Source organism: Rhineura floridana, chromosome 4 (genome assembly GCF_030035675.1).
Source record: "Rhineura floridana isolate rRhiFlo1 chromosome 4, rRhiFlo1.hap2, whole genome shotgun sequence".
NCBI classification, from domain to species: Eukaryota; Metazoa; Chordata; class Lepidosauria; order Squamata; family Rhineuridae; genus Rhineura; species Rhineura floridana.
Window position 1 is genome coordinate 177,530,160 of NC_084483.1, and position 23,570 is coordinate 177,553,729.

A 23,570-nucleotide genomic window follows, 5' to 3' on the forward strand; every position below is an offset into this window, starting at 1 on the left:
CAGCCAAGAAGCTTTCTTGGTGTGTGTGTGAGAGAGAGACAGAGAGAAATGCCATGCATTCTATTTGGAGCTCTTTGGAGAAAAAATGGGAAACAGACGCTAAAAATAGGTAATAATGCTGTTGAACATCCTTGATCGATAACTGAAGTAAACCCACTGAGCAACATGGCACAAATTTATGTATTTTTTTGCTCTTTTGCCTAGAGTTATGATAGCGCCCGCAGAACATTTCTGGCTGAGGGCCTGATTGTCTTCTTGCCGTAGACAGATATCTTGCGGTGATGCATCTATATTCCAACTGGGTTCTTGATGGAGGGTGAAGAGAAAAGTCCAAGCAGTGCCACCTTCTGGCAATTCACTGGAGGTGGCCATCTGCTGCTCACTCCTTCACAGCCCAAGGGAGGTTGCTGGAGGGGGCGGGTGGGAGACAGGAGGTGAGCTGAAGGAGCAGACAGATGTGGTTTGGCGAGGAAAGATGAATTACACAAAGTGCTGCTTCTTTTTTTGCAAGAACGCTTCCCCCAAAGGCCCAGATGTTATCCTGAGCTTTTAAGAGTGAAGAAAGGATCTGTTAGCAAGAACTCTGTTGCTGCTGTTGGGAGCCCAGAGCTGATACAATTGTAAACCAGCCATAACTATCCATGTCATTATTAGACGAGCCCCGTCCGTCTCTGCTCTGAAGTGGCCAGACGCAGTTTCTGGATGGTGAACAACTGGGGGGGTTTGACTAGCATAGCTGTTATCAAGAGGAGATTTCTCACCTGCCAAAGACCAAATATACACAACAGTGCTGGCTAAAAGGCTCCACCTTCCTCTCTCACTTCAGAGCTGCCCTTCTCAAAATAAATCCAACCTAATTTGTCGAATGGCTTCTGTCTTTTGATGCCCTCTATTATTCGTCTCATGTAAATCACTCCCAAAGGGTCTGTTCTGACTTGCTGTTTTTTTTAATGGAAGCTGATGACTTGCATTGCTCATCCGCTTTTCCTTCAAACTCCTCTCCACAAAGGCCTGTTCTGGGACCATTTACAACTAATTTTGTATCCTTTGGAAACAACTGAAGTTTACAACGGAAGACAGTTTTATGTAGGAAAAGACCGAAGATATAAAGGATGTATCTAAAGAGCAGACTTAAACTGGTTTAATAGTCATTCCATCTCCCCAACCCAGGAACACTGAGCACCGTCAGTGGATTCCTTGCACTCTCACTAAATCACAATTCTCTGGATTCTTTGGAGAAAACCAAAGACTTTCTAATTTCAACAAGCCATCTAAGTGGAGCTTTTTAAATCCCAGTCAGTGCCTGTATTGGATTTGAAATTGCTAAACATACACACACATATATACTTGCAAACATACACAACTTTTTAATATATGTTTTTATAGTTTTGTGAAATCCCTTTGAGATGCTTCATAGGAAGCGATTCACAAATGAAATAGACTTTATTTGATTGATCTATACCTCCTTAGGGTATTGTCAGTGATTAAAAACAACATATTCTTCAGGGCACGTAAAAAGCAAAGGTAGCTGTATTGGTCCATATGAAGAAAAAACCTACCCCCCCCCCACACAGTTGGCCGATCACTTTTAACAGGACCTACCAAAATGTTACCCAACAGTGGCAAACTTGTTTTGTGTAACATCTTGTGTTCTGGAGAACACAAACGCTTTTCACTTTTTTTGGCGACATTTAGCTTGGTCCTAATAAAGGTATTGCCTAACTGTGGAATTTGGGAGCTTTTTTAAAGGGGCATCATTTGAAATTATTTTTTGGGGGATGGGGGAATGCCTGTGTATGTGTGTGAACATTTGTTGGGGCTATTCTTTCTTGAAATGCTTTTTAATTACCCAGGGAATGGGGGGCATGGGCGTGGGTGGGGAGAGAAAATTCTGAGGAATAATAACATGTGTCTGATATGCTTCTTGTCTGGTGCTGTTGTTGATAACTGTTTATATGACGCTGATAAGCTTTCTTTCAGTTTGATTCTATCCTAGAAAAGTGGGATATAAATATCCACATCAATAATGTGATCTGAAATGCAGGGACAGAGCAACTGCTCTCCCTAAAAGGCATCCTTGCATCTTTTTTACAACTTGGCTGCCTCACAGTGAGCCAGCGTAGCTCACTGCTGGAAAATGTAATGTGGGATAATAAAGGATTGTTTATTGACATCTGCTGAGCCCTTTATGCAGATACGGTTCCTTTCATGCTGCAGGCTGTATATTAATACAGAAAGATCCTGTCGCCAGCCTTGTAAAATAATGGTTCATGCGGCCTACCTGCTTGCACAGCTTTTCTACCAATGCTGCCACTGCCAAGGAAAGACATTTAGGTTGGTGGCGCAACTTCAAGTGGCTCAGTGGATCAGGTGCAGGTTGCCTTAGGTGTGTGATAGGTAGTAGCTATCTATAGGCCACCTTCTGTTTCTTCATCAAAGAGCTCTTTTAGCTGTGCACAGGTAAAATTCACAAAACGGTTTTTAAAAAAAGCAAACTTACATAAAGTAATCATCATTTAAAAGACAGATAAAATCAGCAAAACTTTTTAAACCAATGGGTTGTATTCAACTAGGTCCTACTCAGAGTAAACCCATTGAAATTAATGAATTTAATTCATTTTAATGGGCCTGCTCTGTGAGTAGGAGTAGCACTGAATAGCACTGAATGGAGTTAACTAAATTACATGTTGTATCCAATGCCTGGCCTACTTGGAGCAGACCCATTGAAATGAATGGACACAACTAATTTAGGTCCATTCATTTTATTGGGTCTACTCTGCATAAAACCTAGTTGGATATGACCCTATATGTTTGGGTAGGCTTGCTGTATAAGACTTAGGGAGGTAAATGGGGCCGGGCAGGGATCAGTGGTGTAGTGGCAAATTCAGAAGTGTAGGGTCCTTTCATAATAGTCACAGCCATGGCCCATCACAGTCATGCCCCCTTGTAAAATTGCACAACCTTCTAAGATTATACGGTAATCTGGCCAGGCTTGAATACTGCTTTAGAAGACTTTTTCAGTGGCCAACATACTCCCCAATGAGAGCCAGTGTGGTGTGGTTAAGGTGTTGGACTACGACCTGGGAGCACAGCCGTGAAGCTCACTGGGTGACCTTGGGCCAGCCACTGCCTCTCAGCCTCAGAGGAAGGCAGTGGTAAACCCCCTCTGAATACCGCTTACCATGAAAACCCTATTCATAGGGTCGCCCATAAGTCAGAATCGACTTGAAAGCAGTCCATATACATATAACACACTCCCCTTTCATGCTGATTGGCTCATAGGGCAAAGAGCACTGAGGTTCCCTGATGGAACTTGGCTCCCCAAAAAGTAAGGGTTCTAAGACTCCCTGCAACCCTGGACGACTACACCCTGGGGGGGGGGATAAAGGAGAGCAATTGCTCTTATGGACTTTCTTGGGCTTTGTTTCATTTGGGGAAGAAAATGAAGAGGTTAAGTCAAACCTTCATGGACTTAGTAGGCTTTGAAGGAAGGAAGAGATATAGTGCCCTGTAGGGGAAATTCCACGCAAGAGGAACAGCGAGGAAGAATGGGAAAAGGCAGTAAATAGAGCAGAACACCTCCATGAAAGCCCGGTTTGGATTCTAGGAAAAAATGCATTTCTGTAAATTATTTGGGACTTGCATCATCCTTTTACGTAGAAGCTGACTTTTAACTGTTTCTCTTTTTTGAACATTTTGTTTGTCTCGCCCTCCTCCTCCTTTCTGGGCAATTAGAAGTAACACTTTTGCAAAGGTCTTATCTTGGCATGCTCTTTTCTACAAATCCAGCTTTGGAAATCACACTAAGCCTGGAGGGGGTTTTCTGTTTGTCTATCCTTACCCATTGACAACGGCTTAATAAGGGGCTTTTATTTTGTGTTTTGAACATGCCAGCTTTTGTGTCCAATCTGACCTTTGCTCTGTGTGTGTGTGTGTGTGTGTGTGTGCGCGCGCACGTGCATATCTGAAAAGGGTTAACTCCTGTCACTAGGATTTGTAGTCTTCCCTCCCCTCCAAGGAGCAGCAATGACCTGGCTAGCGATGCAGATATAAAATTCTGCAGATACACAAAATTTGCTCAGATGCAGCAGAAAATGAAAAGAACTCAGTTGGACTATTTTCCGTGTTGGGAGGATAGAGAGTGAGATGCGGCTGCTACATACCCCGCCGCAAATGCTGTGCAGTGATCTGTAGAGTGCAGGCAACCTTGTATCAAAGGAGAAATGTAGAGGGGGAGGGAGCCAGAATTGAATGGAACCGAAACAGATGGAAACAAGAGCTGGTGTGGTGTAGTGGTCAGAGCATCGGACTAGGACCTAGGAGACCGGGGTTCAAATCTCAACTTGTCCCTGAAGCTCCCTGGGTGATCATAAGCCAGTCACCACCTCTCAGCCTGGTCTACCTCACAGGGCTCTTGTGAGGACAATATGGAGTGGGGGAGAGCCAGGTGCACCACCTTGAGCTCCTGGGGAAAAAGGTGGGATATAAATGCAACAATAAATAGAATAAGGTAGGAGGAAGCCATCTGAAAGTGATTGGTTCTGATCTGTGTTTAACTGGAGGAGGGAGGGAAGCAGAAGCAGATGGAGAGACGGGGTGGCAAAGAGAGCAAGAAAGATGGGGTGGCAATAGGGTGGCCATTTAATGCATCTCCAACAAGGGGGAGATCACTGCCAGACAAGAAAACCAAGGAGGACACAGATTTGCACAGAATGTTCACATGCTAACATATATGTATAGATGCAAATTTTGAAATAACTGTTATAATTTAAATAGAAACACAATGCATTTCCCCATAGTGGAGAAGACTGTGACCAGCTGGCCTGTGTGCCTGTTCAGTCTTCGGTCCAGGTGCTGCTCCCTTAGGGTTGCCATATTGCCCGGATAGCTGGGTTTTACCCGGATTCTATGCATGCCACCCGGCGCCCGGCTAGCCCCTTACGTGGCCCGGATTCTCAGCTTTAATTTTTTTAAAAAATTAAGTTTCTAGGTGGTTCGGTTCTCGAGATATACATAAAAACGTCAGCCACCCCCCTCGACTGTTAAATCTTTCTTTAAGCAGTACTGTACTATAGCACTTTGTAGCTTTAACCCCACCTGTTCAGCATTGCAGCCAATCAGGGATTGTGTTTCAGTTTCATTGACCTCAGGCAGTGTCTAGAAAACAAAATGGTGGTTTCACCCCCCCCCCCCGTTTATCTGAAAATCTCATAAATTGGGTAAGTATATACATTTCAGTTTTTTTTCCTCTTGTGTGCAGGAGTCAGAGCTTGGGCAGTGTTTTGAAAACCTTCCCAATACTTGCTTTTTGTAAAAGCAATGCTAATCCCATATGCCCAAAGTAAATCCCATTTAATTCAATAGGACTTACTTTGAGTAGACATGTTATGAATGTGCTGAAAATCAATGGGACTTTGGAGTGAATGTAAAAAAGAATTATGTTTGTGTTCTAACTCTTTCTGTCTCCAGTCCAATTTTAAAGCAAGTAGGCAGGGCTTACTTAGGTATTACAGTTTTTATTCTGTAGGAAAGTAATACTGTTTTTTAAAAAACTAATACTGATTTTTCTGCAATGACCAACTTGTTTGACAATAAACTATTATATGGCCTGTATGTGTTTATACATCTGCTGTGTGTGCGTGTGCGTGTATGGAGTCTTTCCAACACCCCTGTGAGGTAGGGTTGGAAACCAATGCAGCTCACAACAAGAAATAAAGCCATTTAAAATCCAATGACCATAAAACAAGTATAAACAGTTGCAAAACAGCGTAAAGTGGCATGATTCAGAATTTTGGGTTGTGTGAATGAAGTTGCTTATCACTTGAGGTTGCAGTTCTGTCCCTGTTTGAGCAAGCCCCACTGAATATGCTGGGACTTGCTTCTGAATAAATAAATTTAGGATTGCACTATAAGTATCTTTACAGTTTGTGTAAATAATAAATATATTTGATAGTCATGCTTATATACATATTTCTTCATTTATCATATTTTTGGTTTTTGGTTAGGAATCCTGACTGGTTGTGAGATGCTTAGTTTTTTGCCTTACTCATAGGAATCTTGTGGTTGGTATGGTATTACATTTAGGAAAGTGTTACTGCCTTCTGTGTTTTTTTTCCCTATTTGCATTTCACTTATCTTTAACCTCACTCCGTTACAGCCATAGAAGCAACAGCAGCATATGCAAGATAATTAACTCCCATTAGTGATAAGAACAAGAATTTATAATTATTATTTCAATTAAAACAAGAGGCTTATCAATACTTTGAAGAGGACCAGATATTTATTTTGTTTCTGAGCCCAGGACTGGGTCTTTCATGATGCCCGGGGAGCAGGAGAGTAGTCGATAAGACAGACATCCTGGCATTGGTAATCTAATTAGCAAGGTATTTGTGGGGTTGTTGCACACTTCCAGGCCCAGTTTCATTTTGAGTATGGAGGTGGAACCTGTGTAGATGTGGTTGAGAAATTTTGAGTTAAGCAAAGCTCTGCTTTTATAAAACCTAAGAAACATACAGATACTTTGAATGTCTGAGTGCCTGCACCAGTGGAACACTGGAGGAACTTGTAAAACTTGCTGCAACAGTATTTAGAACTGAGCATGTGGTGTGAAAGACTCCTTTTCCTAACATTTTGGCTTGTTTTTCTCCACCCACCACATCTCTGAAATATATTGTATATGTTATGGTTAACCGTGCTGCTGCCCTGACTTACTTTATGTTTGTTGCTATTTTGTGTTTTTATTATGTTTTTATATTGATTGTGTATTTTTATTGTTTTTATTATATTTGTAAGCTGTGCTGAGCTCTGTTTTTAACAGCAAAAGGGCAGGATAAAATTCTCTTAATCAATCAATAAATACTCCATAGTGTTGGAAACTAGAGTCTAAGCATTTAAGGCTGAAAATGTTGCTTAAAAAAAAAGATTTCTCACATCTTTCCCCAGTTTTTGGTGGTAATTCCTAGGCACAAAAACAAAACAACTGGACAATCCAAATATTAATATGCAAATATTTGCTTAATGTGCAAATAATATGCAAATAATTTGCATAATATGCAAATTAACCTGCCCGGATTTGTGGAACTGGAATATGGCAACCCTATGCTCCCTGTTGATGGGCAACTTCCAGCTCTCCCTTCTTAGGCCTTTATCATTAAACTGGACTCTGAGCCATCGGCTCTTCAAACAGAAAAGACCTTCAGGAGGCAAGAAGCTGCCTTATACCAAGTCAGACCATTGGTCTATCTGGCTCAGGATTGTCTGCGCTGACTGGTAGTGGTTCTCTAGGGCAGCCTTTCCCAAACAGTGTGCCTCCAGATGTTGTTGGACCACAACTCCCATCACCCTCAGCTAGCATTGCCAATGGCTGAGGCTGATGGGAGTTGTGGTCCAACAACATCTGGAGGCACACCTGTTGGGAAAGGCTGCTCTAGGGTTCTAGACAGAAGTCTTTCCCAGCCCTACCTGGAGATGCAAAGCGCCTTCTGCATGCAAGGCAGATGCTCTACCACCATTGAGCTATGGCCGTTGCCCTGGAGTGTCCTCTCTCAAGTATGACACATGGCCACCCTAGGTGGTGGTAGCGGGAGAGATGGAATGGCAGAGAGCAAGAGAGTATGCAATATGCAATGTTGCAAACTCCAGCTACGTTTGCCTCGCCCTCTCCGCCACCGCCATATGGCCTCTAGCGGATTATCCCTGGAGGAAAGTGGCCCTCTCCAGAACAAAGGTTCCCTACCTCTAGCCTGGGGTAATTGCAAGAGGTCCAATATGCAGTAGAAGTGGTGCACAGTTCCATAGGATTTGATCCTCTTTACATTCCTGTTTGTTGTTATGTGCCTTCAAGTTAGATTATGACTGATGGCAACCCTATGAATCAGCGACCTCCAATAGCACCTGTTATAAACCACCCTGTTCAGATCTTGGAAGTTCAGGTCTGTGGCTTCCTTGATGGAATCAATCTATCTCTTGATTGATCTTACCCTTTTTCTACTCCCTTCTGTTTTTCCCAACATTCTTGTCTTTTCTAGTGAATCAAGTCTTCTCATGATGTGTCCAAAGTATGATAACCTCAGTTTCATCATTTTAGCTTCTAGGGACAGTTCTGGTTTAATCTGTTCTAACACCCGATTATTTGTCTTTTTTGCAGTCCGTGGTATGTGCTAAGCTCTCCTCCAACACCACATTTTGAATGAGCTGATTTTTCTCTTATCCGCTTTTTTCACTGTCCAACTTTCACATCCATACATAGAGATCGGGAATACCATGGTCTGAATTATCCTGACTTTAGTGTTCAGTGATGCATCTTTGCATTTGAGGACCTTTACTAGTTCTCTCATAGCTGCCCTCTTAAAAAGTAGCATTTGCAGTTGTAAATTACCAACTGGAATTGCTGAAACTAATGGCTGATCCTCATAATATTATTTGGGCCTCCTTCTCTCTGTCTCTCTCTGTCTGTCACTTCCCCCTCCTCAAAAAAAAATTGGCATCACTTTTAATTTGTCCTGGTGTTTCCTGCTATGCTGACAAATGCATGTGGACTCCAAGCAATCCTCAGTACAGTTCCCACTGCTAATGCTGTTCTTTATTTTCATCTGAAAGGTCACATACCTCCTGCCACTCTTTGACTTTTGCTTCTTTCCTGCTGCGTGGCCTCATACTCCTTTCACTTTTCCCACTTCTTTGCTCCAGGAATTAAGGTGTAAGAAAACTGCCATAAGTACATAGTTGATGCCAAAGCGTCTATTGCCGGTTTCATCCCCCAACCCTCTCTCTTACATTCCCATTTGTCCGATGTTTATTTTAGTAAAAGTAGTATTTTGATGTGCAAAGGTGGTTATTTCAGACAAGGAGGAATTACTTCATACAACCATGCATTTCTGAACTGCTCATTTTCCCTAGACAACAACAGATCTCCAGCATGAGGTTGCAAGAGTCAACTCCGGGCAACTTTCATGTTTTAAGGCTGCAGTCCTAAGCACATTACCCTGGGAGTAAAGTCCCCTTGTGAATATCTCCTTCTGAGTAGACAATGTGTAGCAGGGCTATGCATGGTATAGACACAGCTAACCTTTTTTTAACTGAGGTTCGCAATGACCCATAGTCAGCCCTCTGGGCGCCGCAATTCAAAGTGGGTGTGGCTGAATTGTAGAAGTCTATTATCATTATTATTAAAAAGAGGGCAAATTTGGGGGTGTCACAACAATCATTCATATAGAATTGTCCTGTAAGGCCCCTTGCTGAGGCAGGATAAAGGCACAGGTATGCTGGCTGGGGCTGATGGGAGCTGTATGTAGAAAGGTCTTCCCCCAGATGTACACAAGCCCTGGCTTCATTGCAGTCTATATAAATTGGGGGTGATGATCTCCCCTCCCTGTGTCAAAACGCTATAAAGTTCTAAATTAGCCTTCACTCAATTCTCCCTGATTTGGTAGTTTTCTGCATGCAAGGAGATTTTTGAGTAGCAAAACATTTGAACAAACAATACCCCTCCTTCACCCTAAATTGGGTATCTAAAGAGCTGAAAGATCATCTTACCCCTTATATACCCAGGCAATCACTGCGCTCTGCAGGTGAGGGCCTCCTGCAGATATCATCTTATCAGGTAATCCATTCCGCACAACATAGGAAGCAGACCTTTAGCGTTCTGGCACCTACCCTTTGGAATTCCCTCCCCTTAAATATTAGACAGGCACCATCTCTGTTATCTTTTCAGCACCTACCGAAGGTCTTCCTCTTTCAACAAGCCTTTTAAGTAGAGACCTTACCCCAGTCTGCATCTGTATTGGAATTGATTTTTAAGATATTTTTAAAGCTTTTAAGATCTTTTTAAAGATGTTTTGTTTTAATATATGTTAAAGCCTTTTGCTTTTAAGATGTTTTAGAGTACTTTTAGTGTGTTTGTTTGCCACCCAGGGCTTCTTCTGGGAGGAAGGACAGGTTATAAGTTTAATTAGTTAATTAACTAATAATGAGCTGGACTGTCATGCAAGTGTCTCTGAGTCTTGCATACACATCGGGGGCAGGAGGTGAGTTCAGCGCATTGATGATGGTGTAAAAAAACCAAAACCAAAACCCACACATGCAAAGAATCTACGAATGCCTCCTTTCCCTCTGACCGTCTTTGCAGCTTCGTGGGTATTGTTACCAAGACAGCAATGACATCTCAGATACGCTGACTGCCATCACGGAACTAGGCTCTCCCCTGGAGATGATTCAGCTTTTACAGACTTCCTGGGAGGACAGATTTCGGGTAAGTATAGTTCCAAAGCTGGAATCTGAAGAGGCATGAGCCCTTGATGCATGTTCAGAAAACATGTAGGCTGAATGCATGGGGAGTGGAGCAGGTCCACAAGGACATTTTGTCGCTTGAGGCAAAGGGAAAGGTGGCACCCCCTCCCTGTCCTACGTAAGGAAGCTAACTGGGCTGGCAGTTGAGTCTTACTTTGACACCAGTGACAAAATAATATCCTCCACTGCATCTGAGGGACCATGAGAGATTGGGGTTGGCTAGGACAGGCCATGTAGCATACACAGTCCTGTCCTCCCAACAGAGGGAGCCTTAAGAGGAGTAGGGGGACTACTGCTGACTCCTCCCCCCCACAAACCTGCCACAGTTGTCTCACTTTGCCTAATGACATTGCCGGCCCTGAGGATCACATCTCCTGTCCCCCTTCCAGGAGCGACTCACTGGGTGGGGTGGACCTGCTGTACTAGCTTCCCAGCATGTGGGTTGCTGTCATTTACCCGGAGGGAGAAGTGTAGGGGCTCAGCAGCAGAGAGGTCAGTGCAGTACAAACGGCATTGGTGGAGCCGATCCGTTGCTCCTGGTGGTGCATTTACGTGGTGCCAACCGCCCCGCTGCCTCATCCCTCTCCCTCCTGGGAAGTGAAAGGGATCCACCTGCCGGGAAGCTAGTGTAGGGGCTCCGCCACACCAGGCAATCCACTTTTGCCCCAACCTCTGTGCAATATTTCGCCGCCACTATTAAGGCATCTCTCTCCCGCCCAGCGAAGCTTTTTAGAGTTGTCCGAGGGCTACTCCATCTAGGCCTTCAGGACACTGTAGATACTTGGGTGGCCCGCTGCAATGAGTTTGCTGAGCACTTCCAGCATAAGATCTTACGCATTCGTCGGGACCTAGACTCTCATTTTATAGCAGTTAACCCTAGTGAGGTGTCTGGTGCACAGTCTTATCATGTTTTGTTGGATGAGTTTCAGTCGGTTCAGTTCGAGGACGTGGACAAGGTGCTTGGACAGGTACGTGCAACCACTTCGGTACTAGATCCTTGCCCCTCTTGGCTAATAAAAACTGGCAAGGAGGGAACAGTTGGCTGGGCCAGGGAAGTGATAAATGCCTCCTTGCGAGAGGGAGTGGTCCCTGGCTGTCTGAAGGAGGCAGCAGTGAGACCACTCCTGAAAAAGCCTTCCCTGGACCCAGAGGATTTCAGCAGCTACAGACCAGTGGCAAATGTTCCATATCTCGGCAAGATCTTGGAACGAGTGGTTGCTGACCAGCTCCAGGCGCTATTGGATGAAACCGATTATCTAGATCCATTTCAATCGGGTTTCAGGCCCAGTTTCGGCACTGAGACGGCCTTGGTCGCCCTGTTTGATGATCTATGTCGGGAGAGAGACAGAGGGAGTGTAACTCTGTTGATTCTCTTTGATCTCTCAGCGGCTTTTGATACCATCGACCATGGTATCCTTCTGGAGAGGCTTGCGGAGTTGGGAGTTGGAGGCACTGCGTGGCAGTGTTTCCGCTCCTACTTGGCAGGCCGTCTCCAGAAGATAGTGCTTGGGGAACATTGCTCAACACCGTGGGTACTCCAATGTGGGGTCCCGCAGGGTTCGGTTTTGTCTCCCATGCTTTTTAACATCTATATGAAGCCGTTGGGTGCGGTCATCAAGAGTTTTGGAGTGCGTTGTCACCAGTACGCTGATGACACGCAGCTCTACTTCTCCTTTTCATCTTCCTCAGGTGAGGCGGTCAATGTGCTGAACCGTTGCCTGGACGCGACAATGGACTGGATGAGAACTAACAAACTGAGACTCAATCTTGATAAGACTGAGATGCTGTTGGTGGATGGTTTTTCCAATCAGATGGTGGATACATATCCTGTCCTGGATGGGGTTACACTCCCCCTAAAGGAACAGGTTCGTAGTCTGGGAGTCGTTCTAGACTCTTCCCTGTCACTTGAGGCTCATGTAGCCTCGGTGGCACGGAATGCGTTCTACCAACTTCGATTGGTAGCCCAGCTACGTCCCTACCTGAGTAAGGAGGATCTTACATCAGTAGTACATGCTCTGGTAACCTTACGTTTGGATTACTGTAATGCGCTGTACGTAGGGCTACCTCTGAAGACGGTTCGGAAGCTACAGCTGGTGCAAAATGCGGCGGCCAGACTGCTAACAAGAACGAAGCGGTCTGACCATATAACACCTGTTTTGGCCCGCTTGCACTGGCTTCCAATACGCTTCCGGGCCAAATTCAAAGTGTTGGTATTAACCTATAAAGCCTTATACGGCGCGGGACCTCGATATCTGTCGGAACGCCTCTCCCACTATGAACCGGCTCGTACACTACGGTCTGCTACGAAGGCCCTCCTCCGGGTCCCGACTCATAGGGAGGCCCGGAGGGCAGTGACAAGATCAAGGGCCTTCTCAGTGGTGGCCCCCCAACTATGGAATAGTCTCCCCGAGGAGGTTCGCCTGGTGCCGACACTATCATCCTTTCGGCGCCAGGTTAAAACCTTTCTCTACTCCGAGGCATTTTAATTTTTTGTTAATGATTGTAATGTTTGTAATTTGATTTTAGCCTTTGCTGTTTTTAGATTGTGAAATTTGATTTTAGACTGATGTTTTTGTATTATATTGTATTTTATTGTATCTATGTTCACCGCCCAGAGAGCTATTGCTAGTCGGGCGGTATATAAGTTTTAAAAATAAAATAAAATAAATAAATAAATAAATTGATCAGCCTTACAAGTTGCCATTTTGAAGGTGTCTTCAAAGGGCGGCCTCGCATTTTGCGTGCTGCGGTACTCAGCCCAAGAGGCTTCAAAAGTGCGTGTGACAATAAGACCCTGTTTCTCTTCAAAAGGGCACAGTGTACCCCAAAATATATAACTGATAAAAGGTATAGCTGGCTTCACCTCTGGTGAACACTCTTGCAACACTGGGCACATTTCCCAGGTGGTGGAAGTGTTTCAGTGGACCAGTAGGAGCCCTGTTGACCAAAGGGAAATCTTCCCACCCCAAATGTTCAATCTCCCCCATCAGCACACCTCCATCGTGTCTGGATTCAGCCTTCACCTGTTCAGCTTTATCTGCTTGATTGCTTCCTCCAACAACTGGTTTCACCACCCCCAGCTGCTGTTTGGTTAATGAAATAAAGAGCTGGTGGATATCTGCGCACTAATGCTGATCAACTAAGATCTTGTCCCATGGCTTTCATTTAAACATTAAACTATATGGGTAGAGCCCTGGATGACAGACCCTGTGGGTCTCAGCTTGCCTTACCAATGGCAATTCTAGAATCCATCCCTCCAAAAAGGAATGAAATCACACCTACAGCCACCTAACGAGTTTGCGGCCAAGAATGAATACAAATACAGTTTCTAGCTTTGTTCATATAATAACTATGTGAGGAAGATCACTGTAATCCCCATTATAGAGATGGAAAAACTGGCTACAATCCTGTGCAGACTTGCTGGACAGTAGAAATTCAAATGGACCTGCAGAAGCCCCAGGAGTGGTGTCTGTTTGCTAGGCCTCATCCTAGGTTTGAGGGACTCCTTGGCCAAGTGCCTTCCGCTGAGCCTTCTCCCATATCAGTGGACTGTGGTGGCTTTACTTGGTGGCAAGACTGTGATTGGCACTGAGCAGCTCTGAACCACCATTTAAACTTCCCACCCTAGAGCAGGAGCAGCCAGTGTTGTGTCCTCTAGATCAGCCTTTGCCAACCAGTGTGCCTCCAGATGTTGTTGGACCACAACTCCCATCACCCTCAGCTAGCATTGCCAATTCCCATCTTTCCTGACCATTGGCAATGCTGGCTGAGGCTAATGGGAGTTGTGGTCCAACAACATCTGGAGGCACACTGGTTGGGAAAGGCTGCTCTAGATGTTTTGGATCCCCATCATCCCTGACCATTCACAGTGGTTGGCTGTGGCTGATGTGAGCTGTTGTCCAAAGCATCTGGAGAGCACCACTTTGGCTGCCCCTGTTCTAGAGTGATACTGTGAAGGCTCTAAGCAACCTGACAGTGAGAATCCAGGGCAACTGTCAGTACCACATGTGGGATCCCAGCAGCTTCTTGAGGATTTCATGTGCTGGCACCAACATTTTTCTGGCATAAAGCTACCTTATAACCTTTTACCCTTGTGTGACAGTTTTGTATCTGCAAAGAGCAGATGTGGAGCAGCTTTAAAGCAGAGACATCACATGGACCTTCTGTGTGTCTCTTGCATTAGAGCTGAGTCTCCTTGAACTCAATGGGACTTGCTTTGGTAAATTTGAGTTGTGAGATTAAGAAATATGGCCAGAGCCATTCACTAAGCCGAAGTGGGGAACCTGTGGCCCTCCAAATGCTGTTGGATCCCAACTCCCATCGGCCACAGCCAGAATGGCCAATGGTCAGGGATGATTGGACTTGTAATATACAGAGGAATACAATTTATTTATTTATTTATTAAATTTATTAGTCGCCCATCTGGCTGGGTGTCCAGCCACTCTGGGCGACATACAAAATAAAAAACATACAGATACATTAAAACATTAAAAATCTCAACGATAATAATAAAACCTAACCCACCCCAAAAGCCTGCCTGAAGAGCCAGGTCTTCAAGGCCCGGCAGAAGCTCATCATAGAGGGGGCATGGCGGAGATTATTTGGGAGGGAATTCCACAAAGTGGGGGCCACAATTGAAAAAGCCCTCTCCCTAGTTCTCACCAGTCTGCCTGTTTTAACTGGTGGGATAGAGAGAAGGCCTTTTGAGGCTGATCTTGTTGAGCAGCATCCCTGATGATGTTGGAGGCACTCCTTCAGATAGACTGGGCCGAAACCGTGTAGGGTTTTAAAGGTCAGAACCAACACCTTGAATTGGGCCCGGAAAACAACCGGTAACCAGTGCAACTCCTTCAGTACTGGAGTGATGTGATCTCGCCGGCGGCTGCCTTTAATCAGGCGAGCTGCCGCATTCTGTACCAGTTGCAGGTTCCGGACCGTTTTCAAGGTTAACCCCACAAGTTCCCTATCCCTGCTCTAAGCAAACACAGAGATGGCATTTGCAATGGGTGTTGCAGGATCACAATGGCATGTTGTGCCAAAGCAGCTTGTAAGAAAGTAATGTGTGCATCTGTGCTATTAGCATTCACACACACACACACACATCCCGACCTCTTAAGGGGCATTCCAAAGACCAGGGAAAATCATAGAGAAAGCTTCCTGTGCATGCACTTGGCTCTCATAACCATCGAGTCTGTTTCCAATGATGAATAGCTGTTGTCATTTTTCCATGCTCTGCAACAATAAACAGACACTTTTAGGACTGCCTTGTTGGAAAAGCCAGGCGTGACAACTTGGCTGTTGTTATTTCAGATCTGCTTCAGCTTAGTTCAGCTTCTGCATTATCTGGCCCACTCTCCCCTTGGCTCCGTGACTCTCTTGGATTTCCGACCCCGGCAGTTTGTGATTGTGGACGGAGAGCTCAAGGTGACGGATCTGGATGACGCCAGCATTGAGGAGACCTCCTGTACTAGCAGCAGGGACTGTTTCATGGAGTTCCCAGCCAGAAACTTCACCTTGCCTTGTTCTGTTGAGGGGAAATGCCAAAGTATGAATGAGAAGAGGAATCTTTACAATGCCTACAGGTATTGAAGGAGCTGGAAACTCATTGCAGTGGTCACAATAGATAAGGGCATGCATTGAAAATGGAAAATGTGTGTTTTCAGGTGAAGTCAAGCACATCCATCATTTTAAGGCTGCAATCCTATACACCAGGGGTGGGGAACTTTTTATCTGTCGAGGGCCACATTCCCTTACAAGTACTCTGTTGGGGTCCATTTCCAAAGCCCTTCTAAATTTTCGAAATGGCTTTATTTCAGGAGAGGGGAACCTTTCCCTCTTTTGCAAGCTGCATTCCCTCAGGGACAACCCCTTGGGGCCTGCATGCTGGATACAGCCAGCATGCAAAGCCAGATTCCAAAGTGAGCCAAATTGTATACCGCATCCTCTCTCTTTCTGCATTGCACCATCTCTTTCTCGCTCTCTCCCCTCCCCCCTTCCACCTCTCCTTTCCATCATGCTGTCCATTTCAGCTTCATCCCTTTCCCTGCTCACTTCCCACCCCACCCTGAGCTCACCGTGTAGCAGGCATATCTCCTTAGGGAAGGGCCATAACTTTGCATGGAGAAGTTCTCAGGCTGACTCCTGGTGTCTCCAGGCAGGGTTGGGGGAGATTCCCTGCCTCAAACTCTGGAGAGCTGCTGCCAGTCAGTGTAAACAGTACTGAGGTAGATGGACCACTGGGTCTGTCTCAATGTAAGATAACTTCCTATGTAGCTCACTATATATAAGCAGTCAAATCTCTCTCTCTCTCTCTCTCACACACACACACACACACACACACACACACACACACACACACACACACACACACACACACACACACACACGAGAAAGCAATCCTGAAGGAGTAGCCTGGAGTGCCATATCCAGTGGGCTACATGAATTAGGGCAAAGGGGTAGAGGGTTATTCACGAAACCTACAAGGGTGCTAGCAAAGAATCTTATATTTATTATTTCCTGTTACTTCATTTTTTGCAATCAATACATACGTAGCAAGCGTTTTTATTTTCTCCCTCAGGTATAATTAACCTTTTTAATATGACTTACTTTTTATATATATGTCAGCCTGATCTATATATGTAAGGAAAATGTTTTTTTGTTTCTCTTCAGGCAGACATAGAGCAGGGCAGCATCCACTGAACTGGCCTATTTATGTTACCAATCCGCTCATGATCTAATATTTATGTCTTGTGCTTTGGTTTATACCGAGCCTGAACTGTCCACTTTCTTAAAAGTAACTCTGAGAAGAGACTTGATAGATTGCAATAAAAACAACAACAACAACAACAACAAATGATAACAATAATATGCGATTGACTGAAGGAAATCAAAGAAGCAGTGGAACTACATATCCCTTAATAAATCATGCTATTATGATTAAAATTCTCCAACTTTAATTTTTTGCTCTGTTGTTCATACTTGGAAAGTGTTAATATTTTTAAGATTGAAGAGCCTGCTTCCACTTTTGGGTTCTCTTATTTGTAATGGAAGGCTTTCAACTATCTCTAGTAGTGGATTAAATCAGGGGTGGTCAGGATTGTGACCTATTGTTATATCTTTGGGTGAACTGCAGCAGATCACTCTCAGTGACCAATTACATCAGTTAAACATTTCCAATGCTCCATTTTGAGACTGTTACAAATCCCAGACTTTGGGGCTTCAAAATGGTTCTTAACTTTTTTTCCCAACCCCTACCCCCCAAGTTTGATTAACATCAAGCCTGAAGGAAACTTCTGGACAACTGAAAATGTTTATTTATTTATTTATTTATTTATTAAATTTCTATACCGCCCCATAGCCGAAGCTCTCTGGGCGGTTCACAACAGTAAAACTTCAATATACAATAAGCACAAAGAAAACTATTTAAACATACTAAACTACAAAAATACTGGTATACTTATTGCTTTGTGACATTTTAAATGGTCCTAATAAAGTTGTTGCCTGATTTTGTGGCTTTGGGGGTGGTAAATTGTGCAGAATAATTTATGAAAATATGCTCAATTAAAAAAAAAAACATCTGAGGCATTGTAACCCAGATTCTGCAAAGAAAATTTGAATTGTAACCCATTTTCTGGAAATTGAATTGTGCAACCTATATAAATTGTGTAAAGTGCAGAGTGCCATACCTTTGCCTTTTTGCTCTGAAGCACTCAAAAATATTAAATTGGCACGAATATCTGGCTGGGTGCTTTTGGGATTGGACATGTGAACAATGTTTTGAATTTATAGTCCTTTAAAAAAAAGCCTTGTCCAAGCAGAGACATACAGCTTGGAAACACACCAAATCCAAAGGGTTTTTTACAGCAAATCTCCACATTAATAAATTTTTTTGCAGGTAGTTACAAGGTGGCCTTGTGCAAAGCAGCTGTGTCTAAACTGCATCCAGCAGCTGTGTGAATGTACTCCAGCTATATATTTAATTATAGAATATTCCCTTTCCTGCATAGCTCAGACTTGTAAATTACTGGAATTTTGTTCATTCATGATGTTCAGGGGCTACTAAACTCTCATAAAACTAACATGTTTCATTTCTTTGTAGGTTTTTCTTTACCTATCTTCTGCCGCACAGTGCCCCTTCATCCCTGAGGCCATTGCTCGATGTGATTGTCAATGCTACAGGTAAGAGCATCGAGTGATCCCTATTGGATTAAGCTAAAAGCCTTTCTTGGCCAGCAGCCTGCCTTCCACAGTGGCCAATTAGATGCTTTCAAGAATTCCACTAGCTGGGCTTGAAGGCAGTAGACCTCTCCTTCTGCAACTGGAATTCAGTGACATACAGCCTGGGAACATGAAGGTTAAGAACAAAAGAACAGCCCTGCTAGATCTGAACAATGCCAGCAAATGGACAGAGCAGGACAGTCTGATGGTGCTGATCGACTCCATTTTTGTTGCCCTGAGCTCTTTGAAAGAAGGCAGAATAGGTGTTTGATTAACAATAGTTATGCTCTTTGTTTTGTTCCAGTGCCCCTGACCTCTGCCATTTTTCTCTTTATTATTTATTTATTAAAAAATATTTATAAAAAATATTTGTGTACTGCAATTTCATAAAAAATATCAAAGCGGTTTCCACCAATTAAAAAAATGCAATAGGAACAGTAAAAATTAAACAGAACTCCAGCTGAACATTTTTCTCCCTTAATTGTATGCATAAGTCTGGCGGCAAAGAAAAGTCTTCAGCAAACGGCAGTCAATCCGGAAGACGCCTGCTGAATCTCTTTTGGAAGAGCATTCCACAAGAGTGGGCCCATAACACTAAAGGCTCAATTTCGTGTTTATGTCAAACTAGCATTGCCAATTCGTAGGACAACCAAACCTGCTCTTGCAGATGGTCTGCAGATGGACTGAGCTGGGGTGTAAGGGTTTAGACGGTCCCTAAGGTACCCTGGACCTAAGTTGTTCAAGGCTTTGTAGATTAATAGAAGGACCTTGAACCTGGATTGGTAGTAGATGGGCAGCCAGTGCAGATGTTTTAAAAATGGTATCACATGTTGACATGCGAGTATATTAGAATGTTTATTATATGTCATTAATTGGTATGTCTTAATTGTTTTATGATGCTTTAAATATTATAACGTTCATGTAATCAAACTGAGTTATTTGTTGGATTGTTATGTTTTGAAATGATTTAGTGTTTGATATAGTGATTTGTATTTTTCTCTTGTGAGCCACTTTGAGCATTTTTATATAGAAAAGTGGCATACAAATTTAAATCATCAACATCATAATGCATTCTGCACCAGCTGGAGCATCTAGACCAGGCCCAAGCACAGCCCCACATTGAGTGTGTTGAAGCAATCCAGCCTTGAAGTTACCAACCTCCATAATCATATCTCCTCATCTAAAGCCCCTGTTGCTATGGACAGGGTTCCTTTTTTGTCTCTAAGACATTGTTTTCTTTCTTACAGGAGAACTTCAGTGGGGAATAGATGAAACAGCTGCTCACCTTGAAAAAGTTTTACATTTATACAAAAGTGGCATATACCTCCAGAATTCTACACGGACACCCAGATCAGGTAAAGAACCACTCTTTGAAACAGCAAATTAGCTTAAGCTCACAATGGCCATGCCACCTTTCCTGCTAAGAACCTGGTTGTCATAAGAACATAAGAAGAGCCTGCTGGATAAGGCCAATGACCCATCTAGTCCAGCATTCTGTTCTAACAGAGGCCAACCAGATACTCATGGGAAGCCTGCAAGCAGGACCTGAATCAGTCTAGTGTAGGTCTTGATGGAGGATGAAAAGAGAGGTTAAAGCAGTGCCACCTTCTGATGATTCATTGGAGATGAACATCTGCTGTTCACTCTTCTATAGTTTAAGGGTGTGGTTGGGTGGGGGAGCAAGGAGCCTATGGATTGGAAGTGTCAGATTCTTAAGAGTGATTGGGCATTGGGCCTCTTGGCTGTGTGATGTGATAATGTGGTTACCTGACGTACTGGAGTAGTATCAAGTGACATCCAGGTAGTCAGTTGACCCACAGAAGCACTGTATGGGTAGGCTTTGTGTATGGCTGGGGACAGTGGAGGCTGCTCCATTAGATCAAGCCATCGCCTGCCTGCCTCCATACTTAAAATCAGTCCAGGGATGGCATTGGCTGAGGTCTCAGTGTTGCTTTTTTAGAATTCAGCAGGGAGGAGGATGGGGTCAAAACCTGAATTAGTTGGCTGTGCCTATTACTGTCTCTGTCTCTGCCTGCCATGGGCTTTGGCTCCACCTGCTGTCAGCCTCCTTGCCTTCTGCCCTACCAATCCCAATGGGCCCCAGCCTCCACTGGCTGGGGATCAGAGGATATACATAGTGGAGATTTCAGTGGGGAAATTGTCATGGACCTGGGAGGAGTTCCAATCCTAGTTCTTAGGTTGAAACTCCACCCTGCCCCCCGGGGCTAAAGGGGAGATTCCAGAGCGGTTAACTGGGTTTTCATTCTGTTCTATAATTGCCTTGATAGGGGATGAGGCTTGCAAATGTGCAGAGCTCTATGGTAAGCTTCATAGTAAGAAACTGGAACAAAGGCTTGTACAGGTGTTCATTTAACTTTTCAGATTTTGCTGATTTTTATTACACACTGTGTTGAGTGTCGGCGTCAACACAGCCCAATAGTTTTTCAGCAACACAATTCGTTCTTTGTTGAGAAAGTGCCAGGATAGTGGAAATTCTTCTGAGGTATCTGCAGAAATCAGATTGAAGGGTGTCTGTGGAACATGCTAAAAGCAACAGTACATGGGCTTGCTAAGATGGGGCTTTAGGCTGGAATAACATATATGCAAACATCCATTACTTTCCTAGGAAGAAAAACTAACCTCAACTTGTAGTACCCACTAGATGTAATTAGGTCCCACCTTGGCTAGTTTAGAAACCATTGCCGTAGCTCTTACCAAACGGCTGGAATAGACTGGGCTTTAAATCAAAATAGTTTTAAACTGTCTATCTACTTAATAACCCTCCCGGTCTCACGGATGCAGTGTGATTTACAGTGTTACTTTTTAAAGCATTACTTTGCAAACATGAGTACGCATAAGTTGGGGGCAGAGTCTCCTACCCATCGACTCTCTTCAATTCTTCAGCATAATCATCACATTAATAATAATCATCTTGTATACCAATAGCAAACTCCGTTCTCAGAATGTGAATCCAAAATATACTAGTCTTCCATGCACAAGACAGAGATGTTTGAATGTATGGTGGAACCCTGAGGTTTGTACAATCACAAACAACTTTAGGAAAAATACCTGTATGAATCTATATCCTACCTGAAAAAGCCCAATAATAATTAAGCATGTGCAGTAGTCACAGAATGTTGTGGGAGGAAATGGAATGGAAGAGGACATGGTCCAGTTGGCTGGCACCATAAACAGGAGCATTACACACAGTGCCCTGCAATAACATCTGGAAAAGGCCCATGTACATCCCTTAGCTCAGAGGGCATGCAGTTTAAATGAGGAAAGAGAATAAAATCTGTTGAAGAACAGAAGGAAGGACAACAGTAATAAATATGACCGTGCAATCCTTTGCACGTCTATTCAGGAGTAACAGAAAAGTCCAAAGCCCTGCAGTGCTGAAAGGGGTTTGGATGAGGCAGAGATGTCTGTCCACCCAGCCCTGCCCAGATCTGCGGGCCTCTGCTGATGGGAGTGTTGCACCAGCGAGGAGTGTCCCAGTGTACCTGTCCAAATGGGCAAGCAGAAGCTGCTTCTGGTGACATCCTCTTGGATCTGGAGATGGCCCTGCTGCCATCACATGACAGCAACGAGGTCTGGTCCTCTTCACTACAGCAGCCTGGAAATTGGTGTAGTGAAGAACACTTTTTCCTGCCCCCCCAACCTTCCTGGCTTGTGTGGGCAGTGGGGCTGGAGGTTCAGCAGTGGCCACTCCATTCCATTAAGTGCTGGTGCGCCAGTCAGTGATATGGATTGTTCCCCCAATTCTATTGAGTAATTTTACCCCCAGATAATTGTATGTAGGATTGCAGCCTAAGAAATGTAATCCTGCAGAGTGCAAAGAGTGTCCCTAACCCCACTCCATATTTTGACCTGTTATCTGCCAATTCCTTTAGCCTTCTCAGAAGAACCACAAGTAGTGATCAGGTATGTGGCTGGATTATATTATTTTTCTTTGGGGGGGGGGGAACCCTGAAAGCAGTGAAATCTTTATGGGCAGGTTTAGCTTGTTTTACATAGACTTCTGAAAGCTCATTTCATCCCCATCCAGAATCCTGCACGATTTCAAGCACATACAGGCTGCCCCATTCATTTCATTGGCAGGAGCAAATCTACCTCTTTTGTTGAAATGAATGGATGATTGAGATACTCTCTGTGTTGTAAGAAGCTGCTGGACTGAAGCATCTTGGCCACTATTGTAAAATAGTGTTCATAAGATGTGGTGATTTTAGGAAAGTGCCTCTTTTTTTTTTTTTTAAGTCCAGCTTTGCATAGAAGAGCCTGATAATTGAGCCAGAACTGTTTCAAAAGGCCTCTTTCTATGCATAGTTTCAGTGCAAGGTACCAAGTGTCAGTGGAAAAGCTACTTCAAGAATGTCCGTGTCAATCTGAGCTTTCCCATAAATAAATGTTAACAAGACAAATCCTGGTCATGTTACAGAAGGGCTTGGGTCTTAAGCGTTTGCTGTGCTTTAGTTGTAAAACTTTTTATAGTGCCATAAATTATATTCTGCTTTGGACTTTGCTTTAGTGACACAGAAACAAAGCATATGGTGTGTGTGTGTGAGGAGTTTTAATAGTCGTGTGTTTTCCCTAATCGTAAATCACCCCATTATTAAAGTTCGTTATCTGGATGCTGTGCTATTTGAAATGACACTGTATTCAAAAGTACTTTTATGGCTTTTTCATACAGGTTGCGGTAAAACTTGGAACAAAAAAATATTAGGCTGTAAACAGGGAGGGGTAAAGGATTGAAATCGGGCCCACTTGCTTTTGAATTTAATTACAGATGGCACAACTGCTAAAAAAAAAGTATTCCAAGACTTAGGAACAATGGTTCCAGTCCTTTTATTTGCTTATTCCCATATTCCCTCTGACATCATTGGTAGGAGTTTATGGACAAAAGTGGCTACTGAATACCTTTTCTGCACATCTATTTAGAGAATGGTTATGCCAATACTAGTTGTGTGTTTTTCAAACATTTTAATCAGCAGCTCTCCTTTTTGGTGACATTTTGTTTTACTTTGCACATCTTGTAAAAAATGTACATGTGTAGCACAATCCCCATT

General features: G+C 43.8%; 1 protein-coding gene across 1 annotated transcript in view; it reads left to right on the plus strand.

Annotated features, from left to right (window-relative positions):
- The window catches only part of PKDCC (protein kinase domain containing, cytoplasmic), a 70,959-nt gene that overhangs the window by 16,122 nt on the left and 31,267 nt on the right, over nt 1-23,570 (plus strand). The window contains exons 2-5 of the mRNA XM_061625359.1: nt 10,127-10,249; nt 15,598-15,869; nt 18,386-18,465; nt 19,752-19,859. Of these exons, the coding sequence (XP_061481343.1) occupies nt 10,127-10,249; nt 15,598-15,869; nt 18,386-18,465; nt 19,752-19,859 (583 nt within the window). The remainder of the gene's footprint in view (nt 1-10,126; nt 10,250-15,597; nt 15,870-18,385; nt 18,466-19,751; nt 19,860-23,570) is intronic.